The following is a 27,051-nucleotide window of genomic DNA, read 5'->3' as shown; positions in this document are numbered from 1 at the left end:
GGCGGGTGGGGGATGCCCTTTGCCAGCACAGACGCAGTGCTTAGTTAATCCATCCCTTGCACTCACTACAGAGTTATGTCTCTGTGCCATGCCCTCTGCTGTAACGGTCAAAACAGCAGGACAAATACATTTGCATCAGATGAAACTCCCAGAGCAACCTTGTTATCTCAGAGAAACTCTCGCCAAAGAGCCCCCCCTATGCTAAGAGACTAATGGGGGTGGGGAAATTTTCTTGACAATACCCATTTCCATTCCCCTGTCAATGCCAGGTGCAGGTGGGTACAGCCTCTGCTAAGGAACAATGTTGATGGTCTTGGCATCTGAACTCTTCTATTTACCCACAGAACAGTGACTAACCATCTAGGTGCTCACCTGGGTCCCATCACTGAGCACCTCACAGATGTGAGTACCTCACAGATGTACTGATCCTCACAACCCCCGCTGAAAGGTAGGGCTGTGCTTTTATCCCCATTGTACAGACGGAGAATTGAGGTGCAATGTAGATTAAGTGACTCAACTAAGGTCAGGCAGGGAGTCTATGCCAGAGCCAGAAATTAAACCCAGGTCTTGGGAGTCCAAGTCCTGTGCCCTTTCCACTAGACCATCCTGCCTGCCAGTGCCTGCCCTGCCAATGTGCTTCCACCCTCTAGTGTGCCCATCTGTAGGTCTGAGAGGGTTGTTCAGACTTCCTGGCCCATTTAATCCCCGACCTTTCTTCAGAGGCTGCCACCAAACGTGCCGATTGTGACAGTGGTCACAATGGCCACACCCTCATTACTTTGTGACATGGACACCATCCAGCTGAGGGCGCTAAAGTGAGATGCCCAACTCATTTAACATGTGCCACCCAACACCCCCTGGAGGGTAACATGCTTCTCACTCCCTCTGGACCTGGGCTGGATGAGTCAGCAAGCCCAGAGGTGGAAAGGCTCAGTTATCAATACTTGAGCCATTAAATGCACACTAATCTGCACTAATGAGAATTCTCCTGAAGTTGCTAGGAGAAGAGAGAGAAGAACTTGAAGGAGGTGGAGGGGAAGACCTCAGTGACTCAGCCAGACTGCATTTCTAATTCATGCAGCTGTTTCTTTTGAACACTAAAAATAGAAGCCCATCCATCTAAAGTAAAAGAGAGTCACATTAAACTATTCTGAAGGGAGAGTCAGCTCCTTCCCTCCCCCTCCCCAATTGCTCCAAAGCAAAGCTCTCTTGGGAATGAGATGGAGTGTGAGTCAGTCGGGTCACTGAGTGTTGGAGGATCAAGACGGGAGCCCCCCGACATGATTGATGCAATGCATTCCCCCGCCCAACAGAGCCTGGTTTCCCATTTAGCACAAGTGACCCCCGGTGACTCTCAGTTTAATTGTATCTCAGGCGCTGACTTGCATAAGCTCGTGCGTGGCCGCAATGCAAAGGAGGCGCTCACAAGAGTGGGTGGCAGGCTGGGTAGCCACAAGGCTAGAACTTCTAAAGCAACCTAGCAAGAAAAAAGTATGAAACTCTTCTTCTCTCTCTTCTTTTATAGGATCCCATGGTCAAGCTAGTCCTCATCCATGGTCCATCCACTCCAGAATCCCGTCTCCAACAGGGTCCAAACAGATGCTTCAGAGGAAAGTGCAAGAAACCCACAGTAGGAAGAAGCGGGATAATCTGCTCCCAATGAAGGTGTCCTCCTAATCCCTAGCAGAGATTGAACTGAGCCCTGATGCACTGAGGTTTTATTTCCCTTTCCAAATTTTTTTGCATTAACCATTAAAACTCTGGATATTTTTGCTATCTATATAGAGGTCCAACTTCCTCTGACTCTTGGCAATGGTTTGGCCTCAACAGCTTCCTGTGGCAATGAGTTCCACAGCCCAATTACACACTGAGTGAAAAAAAATGCTTCCTTTGATCAGTTTTGAATGTGCCACTTTTAATTTAACTGCATGTCTCCTTGTCCTTGAGAAGTGAGACTGGGAGAAAAGAAGCTCTCAATCTACTGTCTCTATCCCCTTCATTATTTTAAATAGCTTTATCATGTCCCCTCTTATTTATCTCCTTTCCCAGGTAAACTATGCTCTCTTTCTCTCTTCAACCTGCTCCCTTAATCTCTTCTCCCCTCCCTGTAGCTTTCTATCCTTCTGCATTTCCCCTCGCTAGTTAGTAGCAGACAGGCAGGTATGCTACGTTAATTGTGTTACTAATACATCTGCATTGTCATTGAGCAATTCTGATGGCTGGAATTTTAAGAGCCGAATTTGTCCATAGCCTGGATTTCAAAGTTTAAAAAAAAACAACAATATACTTGAGTTTTGATAAGCCTTGATAATGACACCATTTAGAAACACCATTTACGGCGAAGAAGAGAAACAGACCGCATGAATTCTCCTTCAGATAAATTTCCAACACGCATAATAATGCCCCAATTCGATTGTGACAAGAATAGAGTGTGTGCAATTCAATTCAGGGGAATTTTTCTGTAATGTGAGAAAATCTGTAAAGGTGAACAGAAAAGCTGTTTTAATGTCAAAAACTCTTTAGGGTACAAAAGCAGCAATAATCTAGATATGGGTGTAGTCTGCAACTGCAGAGAATAAATGAACGGCTCCAGTGACTGGCCAAGGGAAATACAATAGAGCTGGTTGGAAAATTTGCATCCCACCAGTTAACCATCAGAAAATGTTTCAACAAAACCAAATTATTATTTTTTTTTTTTTCGCAAAATTGTTTCAGGGAATGAGCGACGGCATGGATCACTCGGTGATGCCCTGTTCTATTCATTCCCTCTGAGGCACCTGGCACTGGCCACTGTCAGAAGACAGGATACTGGGCTAGATGGACCTTTGGTCTGACCTAATCTAGCCGTTCTGATGTTCTTATGTAATTTTGACAAAATTGCATTTAGAGAAAACAATGGGAAAAAACATTTAGAACATGTCAAAACATCCCATTTCAACCTTTCTGCAACAAATCTTCCACTTTTTCACTTCAAAATTACTTTTCATTTTGAAACTTAATTGTACATAAGACCAAGGAAAAGGGTTGAAAGTTAAACGAAACGTTTCAATTGACCCATAATGAATTGTTTTCCGGAATTTCAGTTCATAAAAAAATTCAAAATTTTGGCTTTTTTCCCTGATTTGGGACCATTTAAGAAAAAAACACCAAGTTTCATGGGACAGGAAATCTGTTTGCCAACCTGCTCTAATAGACGTCCTTTCAGCACTAAGCCACAGACTATGATAATGTGGACTTCAAGCTGCAGCCATGCAGTGACTGATTTAATGGCCTACATGAAATGAATTGGTGGGTCTCAGTGTTATTCCAACTGGACAGTTGTCCATGTCCTCAAAACCATCCCCCCAATGGGCATTAGTAGAGAGTCTCTGTGGAGAAGCCCAGGACTGAATGTGCTAAGAGCCTGAACTTCCTTTTCAACCCTTGAGGTGGCACTAGAGGACAGCACCATTGATGGTGGGATAAAAAGGGGTCATCAAGCATGTACACTTGGCACCTTTCACCATCACTAAATTCACACATGCTCGTGCATGCACCATTATGAATGAGAAATTACAAATGCAGTGACATTATAAAACAATGTAGCTGAGAAAAAGGCTCCCCTGGCATAGCACTGCCAGCCCCAAGCATTCACAAGTCAGGACCCCGGAAAAACAATAGATTGGCTTAAAAATCATGAGGCTTTAAAAACAACACCTTTTGGGTTTGCTTTACTTGCTTTCTGGTGTTTGAGCCTGTAGGTTTCACGTTTTCAAGCTTTTCTCCTCCACCACAGAGGGCAGAAGCTTAGCCTCAGTTCTTTAAATGAAAGTTGAGATTCTAAGGTAATCACGTGACTCTGGGAGCTGGGGCTTTAAGAAAAAACACCATATATATGGCAAGAAGACTCCGGATAAGTCATTAGAGTTGGCAGTCCCTGACATTATCCCCTCAGCAACTGCTAAGGAGCATGGGGAGGAGCTGCCAGAGTGTGCAGGGCGGGAAGAGTAGTTTGGGAGGAGAGCCAAGAAGGTTGGTGGAAGGGGAACTAAGCAGTGAGGGTGTGGAAATCGAGGAGCATGAGAGAATTGTAGAGGTGGGCAGGGCTGGAAGAAGCAGGAGCACAAGTAGGCCAAGGGAGCATATGGGTTTAAAGTGGCCATGAATAAATTTAGACTGAAATTGAGAGGAAGGTTTCCAACCATCAGAGGAGCGAGGTTTTGGAACAGCCTTCCAGTAGGAGTAGTGGGGACAAGAAGCCTAACTCATTTTCAGATGGAGCTTGGTAAGTTTATGAACTTCATAGAATCACAGAAATGTTGACCTCGAGAAGTCATCAAGTCCAGCCCCCCACATTGAGGCAGGACCAAATAACCCTAGACCACCCCTAACAGGTGTTTGTCCAACCTGTTCTTAAGAACCTCCAATGATGGGGATTTCACTGCCTCCCTTGGAAGCCTGTTCCAGAGCTTAATTTAGTTAGACAGATTTTCCTACTATCTAACCTAAATCTCCCCTACTGCAGATTAAGCCCATTACTTCTTGTCCTACCGTTAGTGCACGTGGAGAACAATTGATCCCCATCCTCTTTTATAACAGCCTTTAACATATTGGAAGATGGTTTCTATTAAAGGATAAGCAACAGCCAAATCTAATCATCCTACTACGACTTATTTCTAAAATATTTAAACTTTAGCTCACATTCATAACCCACAACATTTCATATTCATTAACTGCCGCTGGCGTCAATGGAAGCAGGTTTGGCCCCCAAATTACCATTGTTATAGAGACAGACCTCGGGTGCACCAACGTGGCTACCTGCAATAGCAGGGCACTGGAGATGATGACCCAGGAGGACCCTTCCAGTTATGTTCCTACGGAGCAGGACTGTAGAGCAGGTGGATGGTGGGAACTTGACCTGCCAGCAGGCAGACAGCTTGGGAGGCAGGAGCGGGTATAGCGGAGAGATGGGCAGGTGAGGATCACACACAGTGGCTGCACAGGAAGGGTAGATGGTAGGAAGGAGCAGAAGCGGCATGGGGGATAGGACAAGAGGAGAGGCCAATGGGAAGAAGGGGAACAGGCAGCTGCGGGGAAATCAGGAGACATCTGGAGGTGCATCGAGGTGAACAGATTTGATTGAAAGCTTTCCAAGTCTTTCCCTACTTAGAAACTTTGGCTGAGGGGGCCTGGACCTCTTAAAAACATCCCCATTGTTACAACTGATGCAAATATTTGTGCAGAGGATGTTTTTTTCAAGCTCGTCCAGGGAGCTGCAAGGCTGGGAAGCATTTCCCTCCCCTGCCCTGCTCTGCTTTGGGTGCCATCACCATCTCACAGAACCTGGACCTCGAGTCCCGGCACAAAGAATGAAATAAATAAAAACGACACCCCTGCTGTAATTGACGAGCCTTCAGTATGAGCAGGCATGGCAGTGTAGATCACACCTCCTCACTTACACAGTGCCAGAGTTTTATTTACCTCTTATATCAGTACATCTGCAGAATACAGTGGACTCGATTCTTCAGGAGCTTAAACCAGTGTAAGTCAGGAGTGACTCCAGGGAGCAATTTAAATTAAACTGCATTAAATTGGTATGAATGAAAGGAGAATCAGGCCCAATATGTTGGGGGTAAAGAGTCTACGTTGTGTATATTTCAGTCTTTTAAGATCAATTGGCGATTCTACAAAAATGGCCCAGGGGTGCATACACCATATCATACCCCACCAGTGCGTCCACTCCAAGGCCTAATCTACACAAAGATTTTGTACCAGTACAACTATGTCAGTTAGGGGTGCAAAGTTTTACCAAAACATCCCCTAGTGTGGATGCAGTTATACCAGCATGAAGGTATCTTATACCAATATAGCGTATTCTCCTTTCTGCATAGGAACGGCTATGCTGGTATAAAGCACCTTTATGCTGCTATAACTGGATCCCCACTAGGGGATTTGTACCACTTTAACTATACCGAGCTAGATAAGGCAGTAGACCAACCCCAAGGGTTAAATGCATCACCACAGAGTGAACTTAAGGAGACATCTCCCCAAGTCCAAGCTTAATGCTTAAGACAGGTGACACTTGCCCTCTGAAAAGGGTACATGCGATCTAGCAGTGTATAATTTTGTTAACTCCACGTGATGGATGGTTCATTCAAAACATGGCCTCTCGGTGTTCTTTTGAGAGTACTAACCTTTTCTCCTTTCTCCCCAGAAACTCCCATGGGGCCATCTGCACCTGACATTCCTCGCTCACCCTGGAGGTAGACAAGAGAAAAATCAAAGCCAAGGCATGACCCGCCCCGTCTGTCATTTACCAAGCGAGCTGTAATTCAGTGACGAGTGCACCTGCTATTTTTAATGGGCCCTAGTATCGCTTAACGCAGGAAAGAACTCATTAGATGTCGCGGCTCACTAGGTTCCCCAAGATGGCAGATCTATTTTGGAAGAGTGAAAAATAAAGCATGGTGGGTTGTCAGCAACAAAACTCGAGGTTTCTGGTTTTCCTTATCAAACAAGCCAATTTCCCACACGTGCATGACATTCCACCCAGGTGCCAGACTGTCACAGGGTCAGGTATTTTGTCATTGCGCCCTATTGAATCAGTCGGTTGCAGTTTGCGTTTAGTAGAATCTGGTTAGCCCAGCAGAAATCTTGATGAGTAAGATGCAGTGTCTGCCTGACTGTCTGCCTGACTCCCTCTGCGACCCCTCCAGCTGGGTGTGTCGCTGGCGGCAGACACGTTGGCAAGTTACCAGCTCTGGTTTGACACAATGAGGGTCCGGTTCGATGCTGTTCAAGTCAATGGAAAGAACTCATTGACTTCAATGGGCTCCGGATCAGGCCCTGAGCAAGGGCTCAGAGCAAGCTAACTAATGCATTGGCTGGCAAAGCTTGACACCTTCCTCACCCAGGGCCGGCTCTAGGATTTTTGCCGCCTCAAGCAAAAAAAATTTTGGCCACCCCCACTTTTTTTTTTGTGCCCCCCTGCCCCAACTCCACCCCTTCCCAATCTGTTCCCCAAATCCCTGACCCTGCCTCCTCCCCCGGACGTGCCGCATTTCCCCCCCACACATTGCGTCCTGCAGCTCCCCCCCCGCAACTCCCCGCCCTAGCTCACCTCCGCTCCGCCTGCTCCCCTGAACATGCCGCTGCTCCACTTCTCCCCCCTCCCTCTCAGGCGAGGGAGAGGCAGGGCGTTCAGGGGAGCGGGCAGAGCGGAGGGGAGCGAGGGTGGGGGGGAGCGCAGGAAGTAACGGGTGGTGGGGGTAGAGGAACCGTTCCCCGCCCCAGCTCGCCTCCGCTCCACCACTGCTGCCTCCCCCGAGCATGCCGCCGCTCGGCTTCTCCTTCCTCCCTCTCTCCCTCCCAGGCTTGCCGCGCCAAACAGCTGTTTCGCGTGCGGCAAGCCTGGGAGGGAGGGGGGAAAGCGGAGCGGAGGCGGCGGTGCGCTCAGGGGAGCAGGTGGAGGTGAGCTGGGGTGGCGGGGGCACATTTCTCGGGGCAGCATGGCTGGCGCCGGAATACCGCCCCTAGAAATGTGCCGCCCCGAGCACCTGCTTGTTTTGCTGGTGCTTAGAGCCGGCCCTGTCCCCACCCTCCCTGACCAGCCATGGAGGTGAGAAAAGAAAACAAAAATCAAGAACCAAACCCAGAACTTGTTGACAGACATTTTTTCTGTTGCTGTTCAAAAAGACCCCCCCCAACAGTGTTCACTAGGCAGGGGTGCTGGAACAATTTGAATAGTGGGGGTGCTGAGAGCCATTGAACCAAACTGGAAACTCTATACATGACAGGTTTCAGAGTAGCAGCCGTGTTAGTCTGTATCCGCAAAAAGAACAGGAGGACTTGTGGCACCTTAGAGACTAACCAATTTATCTGAGCATAAGCTTTCGTGAGCTACAGCCCACGTCATCGGCTGCAACTGTATATGATGGAAACCATTTCAAGCCAGGGGTTGCTGCCGCACTCCCTAGTTCCAGCACCTATGTCACTAGGCCTGGTCAACTGACCGAAATTTGCAGCCATTTAACTATATTTGGTAACAAACTGAATTTAAGCTAAAACCAGCCAGTCTGAAACCCATTTAAGCACATCCACACACGAGCTTGCGCTGACTTAACTGCATCCATTTAGAAGCAGATTGTGTTAAATCAGTGTCATTTTTGTCCCTAGACAAGCCCATGGAGAGGGACATGGGCGTTGGGTAATTTAATTTCAGAGACCTGTAATGCCCGTACAAAGCTTCCATCTGAGAGAGAAGAGGGGCTTTCCCACTCACCTTTGGCCCAAGCAGTCCGTCTGACCCTGGTATCCCTGGTTTTCCAGGGCTGCCAGTCTCACCCTGCACGTGGAACAAGATACTGCAAATGTGAGCAGGTTGGGAACAGAAGGCACTGATTAGAAAGATGATGGGGCGGTTAATGCATGTGAAAACCTGATTTTTGCGATAAGTGTGATTAAACCTCCTCAAAACTGGTGAGTGGCTCCGCTGCCAATAGAATGGATCATGGGATGTGTGACGTCTGCTCTCAGACCTACGGGTAGCTTCTCGGGTTGGGTCTGAGACAGGTTGGCAGGACATGATGACGGGCTCTGTCATGGCCCAGTGCTGTGCCTGACCTGCAGATAACTAGGAGGACCTCATTGCCCTGAGCTGTCATGGGCGCACACTTCACCTGCGCTAGATCCCCTTTAAACTAATGTTAAAAGGAGCAAGAACAATAAAAAGCCCTCACCTTTATTCCATCTGCACCAGGGCTACCCATCTGCCCAGGAAAACCAAGTAAGCCCTTGGAGAGAAATGACAGGTAGCTGGTAAAGATAAGTAGGACAAAACACAGTGATATCCACCCCTGTGCAAAGGGCCAGCATTAACTCATGCATGGCTTAACAGAGCCATTCTACAGATTTGCGTAAACACTGCACTGCTCTCTTCTTCACCTGCCATCTACCAACCTAGTGGAGTGGTCCACTTGCCATTTTCTACAATCATTCAGGTCAACCAGTTTTCATATTTGCTGCACACCCCCCGCCGGAGAATAGCCAAAGCACTCATTATTTCTGTGATGATGCCCGTTTCTTACCTTAGATCCTTTCCGTCCAAGGTCTCCAGTTATACCAGGATCACCTTTCGCTCCCTGAATAAAAGACAAAAAAATCAAGGTGTGGGTGTGTAGCGGGGCACACAGGGAGGAAGGGTTGAAGCAGGCCAGATGAAGCCTGTGCAGAACCTTCCAATTAGAGGAGGGCTCACTAAAGCGAGCCAATTGGGAGGTGGCTTGTTGCAGTGGCCAATCAGGGCCAGCAGGGGCTATATATAAAGGGCTGCTCAACAGAGCAGAAGGAAGTCTCCCCTTGGCCTGCTAGGGAGAAGGACTGGCTGCCTAGGAGCACCATGGCTAGAGCAGTGCTAGGCAGGGTAGCAGAGAAGAAGGAGCTTCTGGCTGGCCGCTGCCAGACTGGGGCCCTGGAGGAAGGTCAGATAAAGTGTTAGGGCTGCCCCCACTTGCCCTGAGGAAAGCAGCCAAAACAGATTGCAGCTTGCCCCTGGAGCAAAGGACTAGACTGGTGACTGCAGCAGTCACCGAGGCGAGTGGCCGGACTATAGACTGCCGGTTCCCCCGACAGGTCCAGAAGAGGACGCCGCAGTCCAGGGAGAGACGCAGGAGACAGCAAAGCGAGAGTAAGGGTGAGTGAGACACCACCGGAGGAGGGCACCCTGTGGAAGGACTTGAGCTAATTCCAGAATGGCCAGCAGGAGGCACCATGGTGGTGAGTCTTGCACTGCCCCAGTGTGTGTGTGTGAGATACACACAATGATATGCCACTAGAAAGTTAAAAATACAGCTCTCCTGACAGCATCATCTTCAATTTATATTGCCCCTTTCGCCCCAAAGGCTCCACTGCATTTTATAAGCTTGTATAAAGGAATCATTTCCCCCACAGAAATGCAGCCACCTCTGGGATGGAAAACACAACAAAACACACGATAGCGGAGTACACTCGGACACAAAGTGACTCTCCCTCCTGGTAATTCTCTGTCGTCTTCGTGTCGCAAGCAACCTCCTGATTTCTACACAGCTGCCGGGAATATGGTTGGAGCGTGATGAGGCCGACAAAGTGCCATCACTCGTCACAGGGTGGCAGCTTGTTTTACGGGGACTCCCGATGCCGAGTGGATTGGAATAATGAACGGCCGTGAGTGTCTAGAGGTTTGGAAAGCTCATATCAGTGCTGCTACTGCAAACAGTTATTAGACAGGTTTCAGAGTAGCAGCCGTGTTAGTCTGTATTCGCAAAAAGAACAGGAGGACTTGTGGCACCTTAGAGACTAACAAATTTATTTGAGCATAAGCTTTTGTGGGCTACAGCCCACTTCATTGGATGTTATCCTGTTTGTGGAACGGGCAACTGGCTGATTTTTTTTCCCCCTTCTCCCCACTTCGGTTTTACCAGCGCTGTGGATATCGTGCTTGGAAGTAACATGCAGGTAAACGTCTGGAAAGCTGAACTTGCCATGGGAGAATTTAAAACTCTGTCACATCAGAGACTCAGGGCAGATTCTCAGTGGTGGTTAATCAATGTCCAAGGGAGCTACGCCAATTTATACCTGCTGAGAATCTGCCCACAGCATAGTTCAGAGTTCTCCAGGAGTGTCTTGCAGTAATTTTGCTTACAGCAAGTCTCACAAACAACAACAAAAGCACTTGAGGGCCTGTGCCTAAAGCCGAGGATTCGTTTTGGGGGAGGGGGGTCGGAGGGGGATTCTGAATCTGGGTCAGAAAAGCTGTGTTGCCAACTCTCCTGATTTTGTCATGAATCTCATGATAATTATTGTTTTCCTTAAAACCCCAGCTCCTGGAGTCACGTGGAGCTGTGATGATTTCAGCCTTCAGTCTAAAAGAAAAAGTCAGTTTCTAGCCCTCACGGCTGCGGAGGAAGCTTCCAAATGTGACCCCCGGTGCACCCTAATGGCTCAAAAAGCAGAAGGCAAATAAAAGAACCCCATATCTTTTATTGGTGCATGATTTTAAAGCCAATCGCGGGATTTTTGGTGAGCCTGACTCCTGATTTTTGAACACCTTGGGGTTGGCAACACTGGAAAAAGGACCAAGCCACTTTTTCAGCCTTCAAAATATCCCTTTGTCTTTCTTTGCGAGACTCACCAGTTCCCCCTTTTGACCCTGCAGACCTCGGTCACCTTTAGCTCCTTTGATTCCATTCTTCCCCTCGAGGCCAGCCATGCCCTGTTACAAGAGGAGTAATATTAATTTCTTCATGCTGCCTGCTGTGAGGCTTCTGGCTGCATAAACAAAAACTAAATTGTAGGGCGAAGGCGGTGTGTCCTCCTAAGCACAGATCAGAAGCCGAAAAAAATGGAGTAATATGAATGCTACCACTTTGTATTCATATCGCACTGTCCCCCGAGGGTCTCCAAGGCTTTTGCACAGGTCAAGCCTTGCACCTGTGAGATAAGTTTTATTATCCCTGTTTTATAGATGAGAAAACTGAGGCACACGGCAGTTGAATGCGTTGCTATGGGGCTGCAACACAGTTCAGTGATAAATGTGCATTCAAGCACTGAATACCAAATTCAGCAAAGTGACCCGTTTTTATTTCGGGAGCGAGGGGTGCACAAAGATGAATGGAGATTCGCACACACTTGTGAAGTTGGTCTGAAGCAAAATTTGGATCTATCTGCCAATGAAAGCACGATATTACTATGAAAACAGGGAAAGTCAATCTCCCCCTACCCCAGTTTCCCTATTGGGTACGATCTTGTCTGTGCATGAAATTTGCAAATAAAGAAAATAAACAAACAGCAGCAATTCTGAGAAGTGCATAAATTCATAGATTTGAAGGCCACAATGGACCATTATGTTCCTCTAATCTGACCAGGAGGCCAGAGAATTTCACCCAGTGATTCTTTTATCAGTTCCATGTTGTCACCACCTCCTGGTTTTACCTTGCGGCTGTTTGAGGCAGGGCTATTGAGTTTCATCCAGCTGTACTTTGCCATGCACCTTATGAGCTTATTCTCCAAGTATCTCAAAAAAAAAGGTCAAACGTTTGCACTGGAAAAATCTACGTGAAGTTGTGCAAAGTTTCACCTTTCACTGCAATTTCCTTCGGAACTGGACTGGGAGCAGGAGCTCTGGGTTTGCTTCCTGGCTCTGCCACTGGCCTGCTGTAAGACTTTGGGCAAGCCACTTACTCAATCCATGCCTCAGTTTCCCAAATCTGCAAAATGGGGATAGTGACACTTTGAGATCAACGATTACAATGACATTTTCGCAAAGCTTGAGCCCACAGTTTGACCCAGCAGCCAGGCCTGGGTACTGAGTGAATAGAAATGTCCAACATTTCAAAGGCTGCTGGTTCAGCTGCCGTTTTATTTATCTAGTTTTGCCACCTTCAACTTCACAATTAAGAACTCCAACATTTCTGCTGACTGAAGTTGGACTCATTCCCACTTCGGCAATGATGACTGACCGCAGAGCACTCAATGCCCGGCGAACGAGCGCAAGCCGGCTGCTTAAACAGCTCATGAGATGAGTAAGTGGCACTCAGCGGTTTGAATCAATTTGCAGTCCTTTGTTGAAAAGAAAGATTCAGTTATTAAAAAGAAATCAGCCACCAGAGTCTTATTTAGAGAGAGTCTCTAAAAGGGCCATTTCCCTGCCTGAAGAATGAACAGCAGATCTAATCACAACAACAGGTGGGCAGGCTGCCTTTTCAGTCGTCGTCCCCCCCTTCCCCACCACCCCACTAAGTCTCTATCTGCCACTTCGGAAACCTTTACAGTGACCAAAGGAAAGTATCCAACACAATTACCATAAACGGGGCCTGATTTTCCTATGTGATGCCCACAGGTTGGGTCAGCAGGGCCAGTGGTTTCAGGAGCCACGTCTGCTCCGGCAATTAATTGCTAAAATTAATAAGAAGGCATGATACCCTGTATGTCCTTTATTTCCATGGAGACCAGTGATTGTTTAATGACATGGTCAATTCCGTGTTGTGGCAGGGTAAGTAAATATCATGTACAAACAAAGCAAATAACAGGGTTCCATTTGCTGTCTAAGCCGGATTGTTTGTTTACAGGGTAAAGGTTGCCATGGGAAGGGAATGAGAAATAAACCTCTTTGGTGGGTGATTAAACCTTGCAGGAAACTGAGATGTTGGAGTCTTCCAATATTTGATGTTTTGACTTCAAGTCCCAGCTCTTGGAGTCATGTGATTATATGAGAATCTACCGACTCCAACTGAGATCAGAGCCCCATTGTGCTGGCTGCTATACACATGCGTATTGTGAGACAGTCTCTGCCCCAAATCATTTACAGTCTAAACAGACCAAAGGTGGGAGGGAACACAGATGACTTGCCCAGAGTCACACAGCAGGGCCATGGGAGCAGCAGGATTAGAACTCAGCCTCCTGATGCCCAGCCCTGTGATCTATCCACTAGACCACACTGCCTCCCCTAAAATCAAATCCAGCCTTGGGTGGGAGAGGGGCATATTTTACATTCACTGTAACTGTAACTGACTAAAATCCGTTTCTCACCATATAATATTTGAGAACTGACAGGCTAGGAGCAGTTTGCAGCTACAGGCCGTTACACAGAGTGGGCCAGATTCTGCCGTCTGTTACACCAGTGAAAATCCAGAGTAGTTCACGTTCGTTGGCATTTGAAAACTGACCGTGCAAAGTGCAGTCCTCTCACTCCGTTTGGACCACACTCCCTGGGCTCAACACTTCTGGGCTCGGGGGATGTTACTCAGTGGAGTTTCTCTGGACTTACAGTGCGACTAAAAGCAGAGTCTGACCCCTAGTCACTGTCTGTGTGTGGAATTTGCCAAGCTAGCCCCACGGCATTTCCACTGAGATAAGCATATTCTGCGCTGTATTTGTGTCCTGAAACCATGAGCACCCATGTCATGTGGGGGTGACACTAAGCTTTTAGTCTGTGCATGTGTAACCACCCTGTGCACAGATGTCTCCGGTAAGAGAACCATCCAGCCCCTGGATGAAATACGTGGTTATTTCCATCCCAACTAGCGCCTCATCACAGGAGCGGAAGAGGTCCACATGGAGCTGTAACTTCCAGCAGGGGCAGACATGCCTCCACTAGCTCTTGTCGCACTAGCATATTAAAAACAGCCACGTAGCCGCTGCAGCCTGGGTGGGGTGAGCTGGGCACACCAAATACGTACCTAGGGACCCGGACAGGATCGTCCTCGGGGCAGCTACTCAGGTGCCAGGAGCCCAACTTTTCGTTCAGTTGGTGACTTTGGCCTATAGTTTACGAGCAATAGGAAAAGTGGGCTACTGCATGCATAGAAGACACAGAAGGGCCTTCATTGCCTGCTTCTGAAATTCCCAAACGAGCCCCTTCAGGCTTTTTCCCAGGCTGCCCCTCAGGCTGGGGAGGTATTCCCCATCCACATCCTCAGAGCCACTTCAGTGTCCTCCTTCAGGTCCCCGGGGAAAGCCTTCCTTTGCTGGAATGTCTATAAAACCCTTAACCACGGGTGGTGGGCTGAGACTGCTGCCTACCATGCTCACCAGTGCTGACTGTCTCATTGCTTCCCCGCATCAACCAGTCTGTATCCATGTGTCGTCTCTTGGCTTATACTTAGATGGCAAGCTTTTTGGGACAGGGACCGTTTTTTTGTTCTATCTGTGTACAGCGCCTAGCACCTTGGGGTCTTGGTCCATGACCGGGGCTCCTAGGTGCTACACAAATACAACAATAATAATAATAAAAAGAGGGGAGAACAGCATTCCCCGAAGGAAGGCATGCAGAACAGTCACTAGGAGTGGGGTCCTGGAAGTGATATTTTTCCAAGGCAGTTTGTATGCAGGGCATGAAAAGAAGCTTTGAGAGCTCAGAAGGGTTGGGAGAAAAGAAGATGACAAAACATAAGGAGATGACTGGGGAAGAGGGAAGCATTTGGGGCAGGGCTGGGGAATAGTTTGATGGTGTTTAAATTTATTCCTGGAGATTTAAAATCATAGAATCATAGAATATCAGGGTTGGAAGGGACCTCAGGAGGTCATCTCGTCCAACCCCCTGCTCAAAGCAGGGCCCATCCCCAACTTTACCTTTCAAGCTTCTCCAGGCAAATAAAGGCAGGGCGATCGGCGCTCCGAAAAGGGCCATTTAAAGGCAATTACTGTTGGAGTGCTGAAAATAACTACCAATAAGTCTAATGCTCAGGGGGCACAGTGATTAAAGCACTGCCTCAAACAGGTTTCAGCTCTCTGTGCAGATATTAGGTAACACAATAGCGAAGTGATGTAGATTAGTCATGAATGCTGAGCGCTGGCCTGACGCAAAGAGATGGTTGAACCACCCCGGAGCACTGCCTTCAGCTACAGCACTGGCCAAGCTTCGGGTGCAAGCCCAAGACGAAGCCCCTTTGGTTACTGACCTGCTGTGGCTGCTGAAGTGAGCAAGTTGGGCATCACTTCACTCGCATCGGGGAAAGGTGCAAGGGAGGGAACGGGACTTCCTAAAGACAAGCACAGGCAGGACACATCTGCTCAGAACAGCAGTGAAAACCCAAACAGAAGAGTGGATATGTTCCCGAGCCACAGGGTGGTTTGTAACCACCACTCACAGGCTCACTGCCTACCGGGTTTAGAGGTATATATTTGACGGGAGGTGTCTGAAGTCAGCGTTAGCACAGAGGCCTTGGTGTTGCCGACTCTCATGATTTTGTCACGAGGCTCACGATAATCACTGTTTGCCTTAAAGCCCCAGCTCCTGGAATCATGTGGATCCATGATGATTTCAGCCTTCAGTCTTAAAGAAAAGGTCAGCCCTCACGGCTGTGGGGGAAGCTTCAAAATGTGACCCCAGTGCACCCTAAAGGTCCAAAAAGCAGAAGGCAAATGAAAAGAACCCCACATCTATTATTGGTACATAATCTCATGATTTTATAACCAATCTCAGGATTTTTGATGACTGTCATGATTTGTGACCATTTGGGGTTGGCGATCCTGGAGGCCTCTATCTGCCAATGACAACCGCAAGCCTCCTTTCTTCCCCCACATGCCTCTGGATCTTCTTCCACTCCATCCCCGTGCTTGCAACATCCTTGCTCACATCCCTCTCCCATGAGCTCACCCGCTCCTCAGTCAAATCACTCCCCAGAAGACCCATTTACAGCAGCGGCATCAGAACAGCCTTGTAATCACATAGTCATCATATGTGTCCTTCCTTATTCTCCCCCTGCTCCTGGAGTGTATATCTTCACTTGTCAGTGCTCAAGTCCACCAGGACCTTAACCCAGGCTCATTCAGAGGAAGGTGCTACGCTGCATCAGGTTGGCAGAACATTTTGTAAGTCCGCTTTGGCAGCAAACCTGATGTTCTTTGTTCTGCAATGTGCCACGCACGCTGATGGAGCTATGTTAATGACTGACGGTAATATGCACCTGCTCCCTTCTCCACGAGTGCTCAGGGTAATAAAAATTGGTGCATCTGAGGAGATGCACGCCCAAGCATGACCCTCCTGGTACTAATAAGGCACTTGGCTGTATGCTCCCCTTTGGTCTTAAGCTACTAAAGAGGGGTAATCTAGCATCTGCTTGGCAATGGCTCATGAGTGCAGACTGGAATCACTTGTTCGGCTCATCCCTTTTTTGCCTAGCACGTACACAAATCACGCTTGGCACTATTGCCCTCCAAGATCCATCTCTCAGTACCCATCTGCGACGGGCCAAAAGGCCCAGGGGTTCTCTCTCCCGCATCTGTTATAACCATACAGCTCAGGGTAGCCTAGAATTCCTCCTTACCTGTAAGGGGTTAAGAAGCTCAAATAACCTGGTTGGTACCTGACCAAAAGAACCAATGGGGAAAGAAGATACTTTCAAATCTTGCGGGGTGGGGGGGGGGGAAGGCTTTGTTTGGTTTGTTCTCTTGGGAAGCAGAGAAGCATCAAGTCAGAAAACTCCTTCTCCTATAAACCATCCTAAAAGTCTCTCATTTTACAAAAATTGTAAGTAAAAGCCAGGCAAGACGTGTTAGATTATCTTTTGTTTTGCTTGTGAATTTTTCCTTTGCTGGAAGAAGGTTTATTCCTGTTGTCTGTAACTTTGAAACTAAGCCTAGAGGAAGTTCTGTTGTGGTTTTGAAACTTTTGTTACCCTGTAAAATTATTTTCCATCCTGATTTTACAGAGGTGATTTTTACCTTTTTTTTAAATAAAATCCTTCTTTTAAGAACCTGACTGATTTCTCTATTGTCCTAAGACCCAGGGGTTTGGGTCTGTAATCACTTTGTAACCAATTGGTTAGGATATTATTCTCAAGCCTCCCCGGGAAAGGGGGTGTAAGGGCTTGGGGGCATATTTTGGGGGAATAGGAACTCCAAGTGGTCCTTTCCCTGATTCTTTGTTAAATCACTTGGTGGTGGCAGCGTCCTGTCCAAGGGCAAAGAATTTGTGCCTTGGGGAAGTTTTAACCTAAGCTGGTAGAAATAAGTTTAGGGGGTCCTTCATGTGGGTCCCCACATCCGTACCCTAGAGTTCAGAGTGGCGAGGGAACCCTGACAGCATCCGTCCTGAATTTTGGGACTTCTGATAAAGTGGAGCCTGGCTTCAGTGCTGACACAGGTTACGCAAAACTAAAATGAAATCTTGCCGTCCCAGCCCAGCTCCAGCGACAATACAGGTAGTCTTCCTAATGCAGGAAATATCCCTCATTAACTGCATCCTAATAAGGATTATTAGCCGGCGTTCCTGAACCATGAACGTTTACAAGAAACCGATGGCCAGTGGTTATTTGTCTGGTACAGTGAAATTTGTAGATGTCAGGAAATCAGCACGATACAAAACCACACTGATGTCCAAATTGTAGAGCAGAATGAAGAGAGCATTGGTTTGGATGCAATTTGCGAGAGAAAATGACTCGGAGTTCTCAGTTGTTCCCAGTATCACCCCCACAGCCATTCAAGAAGGTCAAGCAGCTGGTGAGCTAACTAATGACTTTAGTATGGCTAGTCATTTTCTGTGTATATAATCTGAAGGGACTCCCAACAATGCATCTAAACAGAGGTCTGCAATTTCATGCTGGAGTCCTGCTGCGATTGACCAGATGGGATCACTGCTTTCTTGAGTACTGCTCAGGGCACATTACTTCTTTTGGCACCAAGTCAGGAAAGCACTTACGCACATGCTTAAACTGACCTCAGTGGCACTCTGCATAGGCTTTAAGCTAAGCACACGCTGAAGTGTTTTACTGAATCAGGGTCTTTGTCATGGGAGGCAAGTATCAAAGGCCAGGGGAGATTAAGCTTCCCCTAACCCAGGCTGTGGTCCCACCCACGTGCTGCCCCAAGGCCCCTTTCTCTCCCGCAAAGCCAGTGGTGGCTCAGCTCTGGCTGGCGGCCTGGAGCTGGGGCTTGGCTGGAGGCCTGAGGGCAACTTGAGCCAGCAGGCAGCTCGGGGCTGTCCGGTGACCTGGGGCTGCTCAGGGCCAGCTGGCACAGCTGAGGCAGATCGGCTGGGGAGGGCTAGCTGGCAGCTCAGGGAGCAGGCCAGCTGGCGCCTCTGGGGGTCGGTCTGGCAGTCTGGGCCAGCTGCTTTGGCTGGGACTCCTCCGACCACGGGGGTGGGTGGGGACATTCGTGGTTCTGGCAAGCGAGGGGTGGAAGGGGCAGGGCCTCAGGTGGAAGGGGTGGGGCCAGGGGTTAGCCTCCCCGAAGGGGCAGCTGACGTGCCACCCATGGTCTTTGTTACACTTTGATGAGGAATTAAAGCTTTGGATCATACACATGTAAACAGTACGAAATCCATGGCTCCCGAGAAGCTCCACGATAGTCGCAATGCAGCATAGAACCGACATGAGGAATTTCACACCAACAGGTGTGATAGAATCTGTATCTTTTTCGGTCCCAAGCCCCAGGCCCTATCACTTGAGCTAAAGGAAAACACTTTCGCACAGTAGAACTATTTGAAAAAAAGGTAAAGCATCTTTCTTGAACATTTCTGAAAGACTCTCAAGTGCCTTGCTTTGCTCAGTGTTTTTCATTGCATTTTTAGTATTTCATAAAAAAAAATTGAAATAAAAATGTCTTTTCACTTGGTGGGGAAATGCCTACTTTCAGTCACCTTTTACATTTTTTTCCCCACTGGAAACCGGTGGGGGGGAAAGTAAAGAATGGCAAACAGGCGTGGGATTTTCCCACCAAAATAAAATGGGGAAAAAACTGAAGCCTTTTGAAAATTTTGAACAGAAATTTCAAGAATGTGAAATGCTTTCCTGAAACATTTCAGTTTAGTCAAGTGCTCAGACCTGCTGTGGGGCAGTGTTTCTGTGGAAGAGACGGCCCAGCCTGCCCTAGCAGCGAGGTTCCCCCACTGAGAGCTCAGCTGAAATCACTGAGGCTGGTGGAACCTCAAGAGACCAACTCGCAGAGGTCACAGTGGCAGGTGGCAGCAGAAGTGATGGCGCAGGGCTACTGGCAACAGAGTGATGGAGTGAACGGGGGCACAACGAACAACAGTGGCCAGAGCGAACAGTGAGCAGCTGGAGGAACGAGCAAGGCGCCTTCTTGCCCCCCACCTGAGAGGTGAACTCATGTGAAAGCAGCTCTGAAATCTGAGTCTCCACTGACCAAGGACAACACCGGGGAGTGTTCATGAGGCTGTTAAGAATGCTGGAGACACAACACAGTTCATGCGAACAAACATGGCCGTGGCATCCGACTTTTATGACGTCATTTTATGACGAATTGTTTTGTTTCGCTGAAATGGTTCAACCAGCTTCTGGTTTGCAGTATGTGGTCTATGAACAGAATTGAGTAGTTCTCATTCCATCCAGCAGAGGGCACTGGTGCACATGTCCAGTAGCCAGTTCACTACAGTATATCCTTCTCAGAATTCATGTGGATGGCAGTATTCTAAGGTTTAACTACTACCATGACATATATAAGCCTGTATATATGTGGCATTTTGAACACGTATTAGCTTCGGTTCTGTCCAGACAGTACACCCTGAAATGCTAATATAGTAAAATGGGGAAATGCATATTTTAGGTGTTCTTTGATGCAAAATGCAAAGCCCTCATTAAATTGCATCTCTGATCTCACTGATCCATACAGCCACCCTCACGCTGTTCAGATCTCCCTTTTCATGCAAGCGTTCAAGAAAGTTTCACCCAAATTATTTCCTTCCTGGAGGCATCTTCTGCCTTTGAAACACACAGCGTTAGCTGTCAGTGAGTCAGAGAGGAGCACAGTGCACATCAAAGCCACCCTTGCACTTCCACCGCAGGAGTGCACCTGAAAAAGAACAGGAGGTGCCACGAGGGGGCTATTCATGGATCCCCACAGAAGGAAGGGACGTACCAAGAGCCCTCCATGTACTGTGCTCCCAGCTATCGAAGTGCTGAACACCAGCCAACGTCAGGACATCTCCCTCGTTCTTAATAACCTTTCAAGAGCCTGGTGACTGCCTGCTGAGAAAGTTAGCACTCGGGGTGCTCTCATCAGCAGTGCACAGCATGAGGCCATTAGAGCGAATGGACATTATCCCAATGCTACTAACATGAAACGCTCTCACAACTCACAGCAAATCCAGGCAGGCCAGGTTCTCCGGGTTCTCCCTGGGAGAGAAGGAGCAATGAGTTAAACACACAGGAAAGTCACATGTGTCTCCTACACACCTTGCAAACAATTACCATTCAGTCACTTGATCCCTAGTAAGGATTCCCCTCCAAAACCCATATCATCATCATTTTAGCTCCTGGAGGATCCCGAAGCACTTTGCTTGCTGTATGAATACAGGCATCGCTTATCATACTGCCAAGCTAGTGCAGCCACCTCTGGGGTGGGATGCGGCAGCTGTCTAACCGCCGCACAGCAACACGGCACACAATTTAGGATGGGAAGTGAAAAATAAAACATCTGATGGAAGAAACTGCAGGGGGAATTGAAAGTAGTTATTCAGTTCGGAGATGGAAGTAACACCATGAACTCTTGCAAAATGTGCCCTGGGACGACAAATAGTCTGATGCCAGACGGATTTCATTTATCGTCTGAAACACAGCGGGTCTGGCTGACCTCATTCCATTTGCAATTTGATGTTCTGTGGACTTTGCCCCAACCCCTTCTTTTGCAGCAACTCCTCTTATGGCAACGTGCATCCTCAGAGCGCTTTAGGAACCTCAGTGAGGGCATCCAGCACCCCAGCGAGGTAGCGTTATCCCCAGTTGATAAATGGAGTAAGGGAAACACAGGGGCCTGATTCACCCTTCCAGCTGAGATGCATTCAGTGCAGGAACCTCTGCACCTGCTGGTATTCTGGGCCTGGCTGGGGGACCTGGCCAGGCTTGGTGTAAATTAGAGCAGCCCTCAAGACTGCTTCAACGTACACCCAAGATGCCCATGTGTCTCCCTAGGAGGAGGAGTGGGAGGCTGGCACAGCCTTTCCACCGGGTCTATGATGACAAGGGAACTCGCTTACACAGAGGCATTTCACAGGAAGTTATGGAAGAGGGGGAGAAATCTGCAGACTTTAAGGCCTCTTTACACCACTAGGGACCTTAGAGCAAGGGGCCCCAGAGAGCTTGAGTGACTCCCAAGGCCACAAAAGGAGTCAGCACAATCCCCAGGCTCAGGACTTCCTGCTTCCAGTCCCGCGCCGTGACCACTTGGAGAACACTACGGCACATGGTTCCTCCAGGACACTGACCTCGAACAAAAGTACCGGCGTGCTCTAAATGGAGTGCGCAATGGGGCAGAAAAACCTGGTGACAAGATGACCCAAGTGGAAGCTGGGGAATGTCTAGCCTGGACCAGCACTTGAACACTGCCTGGTGCAGTGCCCCACTGGGAAGATCCTGTCGCCCCACCCCCAGCCCCCCAAACTATTCAAGATAAGTGACAAAGCCAGGGCTCAGTTCCAGTGGCGGAGCGACAAGCTAGGATGGTAACCATGTAGGTTTCTCAGCGTTCATTTGGGCCATTGTACTAACCTTCTGTCCCACTGGTCCTCTGGCACCGAACAGTCCCATGGCCCCTTTGACACCTGCCTCACCTTTGACCCCCTAAAATCGAACACACAAACCAAGAAACTTGTTTATTCAGAAATTGCCATTTCCACTTAAAAACATACCTCGCCTCCTGCCCCCCTACACCTTTATTTGGGATTATAGATTGGGGCCTCCTCACCACGCAGTTGACACCCATGATTTCCCCAAGGGGCGAGGTTTTCCAATGTTTTCACCCTGTGGATCACCTCATGAGAAAGAAGATCCCCACACCACCACCCCATTTCCACCCTCCCAATCCCCCCTGCTGGGTTCTCAATGGCTCATTCTGCGCCATCGTTTAGAAGTGCTGATCTAGATGTTTGATTAACAGGGGTCACTTGGTGTAGCTCTCAGAGCCCTGCGGAATCCTGATTGATGAGGCAGGGAATTTACTTCTTACACAGAATATGCCACGGGATCAGGGGCTGCCTCCTTTTGAGAAGCTGCAACGAATACAATGCTGGCAGCTATTGCTCCTGAACAGGCAGTCAGTGGAGGAACAGGTGGAAATGGAGGAGAATTATAATAGCACCCTGCATTTACATAGCGCCTTTAAGGATCCCAAAGCACCATTCAACTACACATGTGCATAGGTGAGGGAACCAAGGCACAGCGCGCGGCATAATAGCTGCGTGGGGGGGAAGAACGGAAAAGCCAACCAGCCCATACAGACAACGCCATGGGATCTGCAGCAGCCACCCAAAGCAAAAACGATCTCTGTTTTTAAGGAATCATAACACCATTTCCCGTGATGATACCACAGTCAACTGGCTAGCGCGTATGTGCACTGCTGCCTTCTAGTGGAGAGAATAAGGACTGCCCAACTGTTTATATAGCCACCACAGTAACTGCATCACTTGTGCATGTCTACACTTCGCTCCTTGTGTCAGAGACGCGCATCCTCACCGGAAGAGCTTGCACCGATTGAACTGTCAGCGTGGGGCATTGTGGGACAGCTTCTGAAAGCCAGCAACAGTCGATGTAAGCAATGCAGTGTCTACACTGTCACTGCGTTACCCTAACTACATCAACCCTGACTTTATGCTTCCTGTGGAGGTGGTGTTAGTAAGACGGTGTAGTGGGCCAGTTACGTCAGTGGGAGCAAAATTTTAGTGTAGACACTTAGAGAGTTAAGTCAAAGTAAGTTGCCTTGTGTCGAGCTAACTCTGTCATGTAGACCGGGGCTAAATGAGCCCCCATACACCAGCCAGCAGAGTGCGTTGAGTGGATACTATGCAAGATATCCTATAGAGGGCAGCAGTGCACATGTAAGTTCTGTATATCACAAATGAAGCCGCCTAAGACCCCCAATGAATACGGCGGTTCCTACCTTTTCTCCTGCAGGCCCATCCTCCCCTTTCTCGCCTTTGTCTCCATCGAAGCCTGGCGGGCCCCGCTCACCCTACGGGATCAGACAGAAGCTCTATGAACTACACTCGCACCCCACGCCAGCATCTTCCAAACCTAGACATGCCTCTTTGCTATGCTTATGCCAGGCGTGCATCTAAGGACCTTGCAGCACTCAGTTACCGCAACTCGCAGAGGTGTATTTCTAGGTCAAGCTTCCCCACCTTGCTGCTCAGGGGTCAGAAGGTAGCTCAGTTCCATGCCCTCTAGGAGCTGGATTGATGCCACCCACTTTGTTTCGCACAGGCAACCAAACAGCAAAAATTATTCAGCAGCAGCTTGTACAGACAAAGATAGGTATTATTAACAGCACTTGGCCCTGTGCAGCCGCATTCATTTGCAGATCTCAAAGCATTTTGCAAAGGCTAATAGGTATCATTAACCCCATTTTCCAGAAGGCCGAATCTAGGGAAGCGAGAGGTTAAGTGACTGCCTAAGATTGCATAGTGAACCAAAAATGGGAACATACCCCAGATCTGCTGGACCCCCAGTCCCATGCTCTAGCCACTGTCCCACACTGCTTCTCTGTAGACAATCACCCCAGGGTTGAAACCAGCCACCTAACGGTGAGAGGCCCTTTATGCCATACCCAATCCCTGGAGCTATCCATCTCCCCTGGCTGGGCCCTTCCTGAGCTAGCCAGCCCTCTGAGATAGTCACCAGGCTTGTTCAGTTCATCTGTGCATCAACTCAGCCAGGGCTCCCATCTCAAAAGCCACTGAACACATAGAAACCAGAACCAGGACATGGAATACACAGGAGAGCACAAACACCAATCAAGTAGGTTAAGACTGAGGGCTGTACTACTTGGGTCCAATTCTGGCAGTTGGCTTGGTGTGGGGGGTGGCTAGGTGGTGCTTGGAGGCCTGTGATATACAGGAGGTCAAATTAGATGATCTGGTGGCCTCTGCTAGCCTTAAACACTGTGACTCTTAGGGTCCGTCTACACTGCTATGTAAACCCAGGGTTAGTAGAACTCGAGTTATCTGACCCTAGGTTTGCTAACCTAGGGCTTGAGTGCTTACACTCATTTGTAACCCCAGGTGAGAAATTGTTGAACGTTGGGTCCCAACCTGGGGCTCCAGCATCTGCATTATGTATTATGCAGGCCCGAGTGCAACCACCCATATCCCAAAATTCCTAACAACCTCCCAAAATGTGGCTGCTCTAGCCGTTTGTTCATGGTGCAGTGTGGGAAAACGTGACTGTCCACCAGCCAAAGGGAGTCAGCCTGTGGGATACCGTTGGCAGACTCCCAGAGCATGAGTCTACACTACAAAGAAATAGGGCTTGAACCCTGGGTCCCAGCTTGACTCAGGCTCGGACCCTCCATGCCCGTGGAATCCTGGGTCTGAGCCCTGGGTTAGCATGATGTGTGAGCAGATGTAAGGGGGGTTAGGCTGCTGCCTGGGTTTGAACTCTGGGCTTCTACTGCAGTATAGATATATACCCAATGACCACTACTGCAGATGAGAGAATGAACTGCTCCCAGTTACTGAAGGTAACATGCTTTCAAAGAGAACTGTCACAACCTACCGGATCTCCTTTGTTGCCTTTATAGCCTTGAGGTCCAAAAATAATAATGGGTTCACCCTAGGAAACAAACAGTCAAGAACGATGGACACACAAGCCATGATGCAGAATTGCAGTTACCATATGCCCCACTGGACAGACCGACCTTTGCTGCGAATGGCTCAGCAGACAACATGCTGGGTGATTCACACAGCAAGAATAAAGGTATCAAAATATCCACCCTGCCCCTGAGCCACAATACAGATTTCAGCTGCACGAGGCAAAGCAGGAGACCTAGGTTCATTCCTGATCTTGGGTGCGGCGCAGATGGGAGACTTTCATCCCAGTGTGGCGAGCTGGCTCTTCACCATAGCGTGAAGCTCACTTGAAGGACAGAATAGAACGACAGTTCACGTTGATCTCCCCAGCGCTGCACTAGGACGAACCATAACAGTGACGTCTCACTGCTCCATGCATGGCATCCCATTATATAGATGGAGACGTGGAGGGCATGATGGGGTGTTCCCTCTACAGGAGCCCCAAGCAGGTTAATGTGGGCCAGAAGGGGCAAAATAACCCTATTTGCTGCACCTGGAGGGGAGCCAGGGCTTGATAAGGCCTAACTGCAGATGAAGCCCTGCTAGGGAGGAGCTGGGACAGGATTATACAGCCAGCAAGTGAAAGCAGGAGGGGGCTACACAGCAGGGGCCTGCAGCCACTTTCTAGAGGGAAAGAGAGTTGGTCAGGGACAAGGAGGAAATCCAGGGGGAGAGCACACCTTGGAATCCGGCCCTGGACTAGGGAGTCTGGCAAAAGGACAAGAGGGGAGCCATGGGGAGCAGAGGAAATTCCAGTGGAAATCCAGAGATAGAGGGGTGGGGTAGGAAGGAGTTCAGGGAAACAGCAACAGGGACGAGACTGAGCAGATCTGGATTGCTAGTCACAGGGTCCCTGGGCTGGAACCCAGAGCTGCCTCCAAGCCTGGCAACTAGGAAGTGGTACAAGGCCCAGAGGTGGAACAGAAGACCAACTGAGGTGGCATCCAGATGGCTTGTCCGGTGGGAGTTTGATACCCCAGAAAGGGGACTGTACCGTGGCCTGGCCCGGAGCGCCGAGTCACGAAGAGCGAGCACTTCGAGTTGCAAAGAGAGGGACTGACAACAGGGGGGGCCACAATGGGCAAAAGCTAATTCCAGGCCCAAGCCACAGGAGGGCTCCCCTGCGGTGAGCGGAGCCCTTTCCGCCAAGGGACTCGGCGGCAGAGCTGGGTTGGAATGCAGGAGTTCCTGGAGCAGCAGTCCGCAGCTCAGAGCACAAGACTGTCTTTCTTTCTTTCTTTGAGAGAGGCGGGCCAGGGAAAGGATGGCAGCCGAAGGGGCCGAGGGATGGAGAGGTATCAATGGATGATGGGCGAACGCAGAGTGTGGTTCAGGCATGTGTTAAAACGCAGAGCTGGGAGAATAGTGCGAACACTTTTCTGGGAGTAGCCGTTTGAATTTCGCAATGAACGTGTTTCAGTCGCGCTCACGCCCGGTCAACATCCCAGCACTGGGTGACTGAGCTGTACTAGTGGCAGCTTTACAAACATTAGCGAGTTAAGCCCCAAAACTTAACGGTGATGTCAGCAGCGTTAAGGGAGAATAACTTCCCAAAGGCACGAATATAGGACAGTCCGATGTGCTATCTGTGGATATACAGCCTTGGGAGGACGCTAGGGAGGTTTTGCCTCACAGCATGAGTCTGGTGATGGGTATATATTGATGTCAATATCCGCTGGCGAGGGAACTGAAACCCTCATGGAGCACTGCGGTGTATTCTCAACAGTGTAGCAGGCAAGATGACGCTGGAAAGAAATGCACAACTTCTTATTTCCATGCTTTTCAGGTTTTGGATCGATGGGACATCTTGAGGGAGCTTCAGCTGGCACCAAACATAGTCTTTGTTTGCTAATTAATTATGATCTTTAGTAGCACACACTGCACATTTAAATTTCATGGCCTTTCCTCAGAGGTAAATTAATTCCCAACACTCACTTAATCCTCCTTGTTAGCTTCTCTAGAGACTGTAAACCATTTGCAGCAGGGACTCTACTGTGAGTTTGCACAGCATCCCA

The 27,051-nt window shown here is 48.8% G+C and overlaps 1 protein-coding gene across 1 annotated transcript in view; it reads right to left on the bottom strand.

Annotated features, from left to right (window-relative positions):
* LOC125636600 (uncharacterized) overlaps positions 1-27,051 on the bottom strand; it is a 115,563-nt gene that overhangs the window by 22,366 nt on the left and 66,146 nt on the right. The window contains exons 37-45 of the mRNA XM_075126911.1: positions 24,963-25,019; positions 23,350-23,421; positions 21,963-22,034; positions 20,556-20,591; positions 11,147-11,227; positions 9,066-9,119; positions 8,718-8,771; positions 8,261-8,323; positions 6,174-6,236 (exon numbers count right to left, since the gene is read on the bottom strand). Coding sequence (XP_074983012.1) covers positions 6,174-6,236; positions 8,261-8,323; positions 8,718-8,771; positions 9,066-9,119; positions 11,147-11,227; positions 20,556-20,591; positions 21,963-22,034; positions 23,350-23,421; positions 24,963-25,019 — 552 coding nt within the window. The remainder of the gene's footprint in view (positions 1-6,173; positions 6,237-8,260; positions 8,324-8,717; positions 8,772-9,065; positions 9,120-11,146; positions 11,228-20,555; positions 20,592-21,962; positions 22,035-23,349; positions 23,422-24,962; positions 25,020-27,051) is intronic.

This window comes from Caretta caretta, chromosome 1, assembly GCF_965140235.1.
Source record: "Caretta caretta isolate rCarCar2 chromosome 1, rCarCar1.hap1, whole genome shotgun sequence".
Classification (NCBI taxonomy): Eukaryota; Metazoa; Chordata; order Testudines; family Cheloniidae; genus Caretta; species Caretta caretta.
Note: the sequence above shows the minus strand (reverse complement) of the source record. Positions and strands in the feature narration are given on the sequence as shown.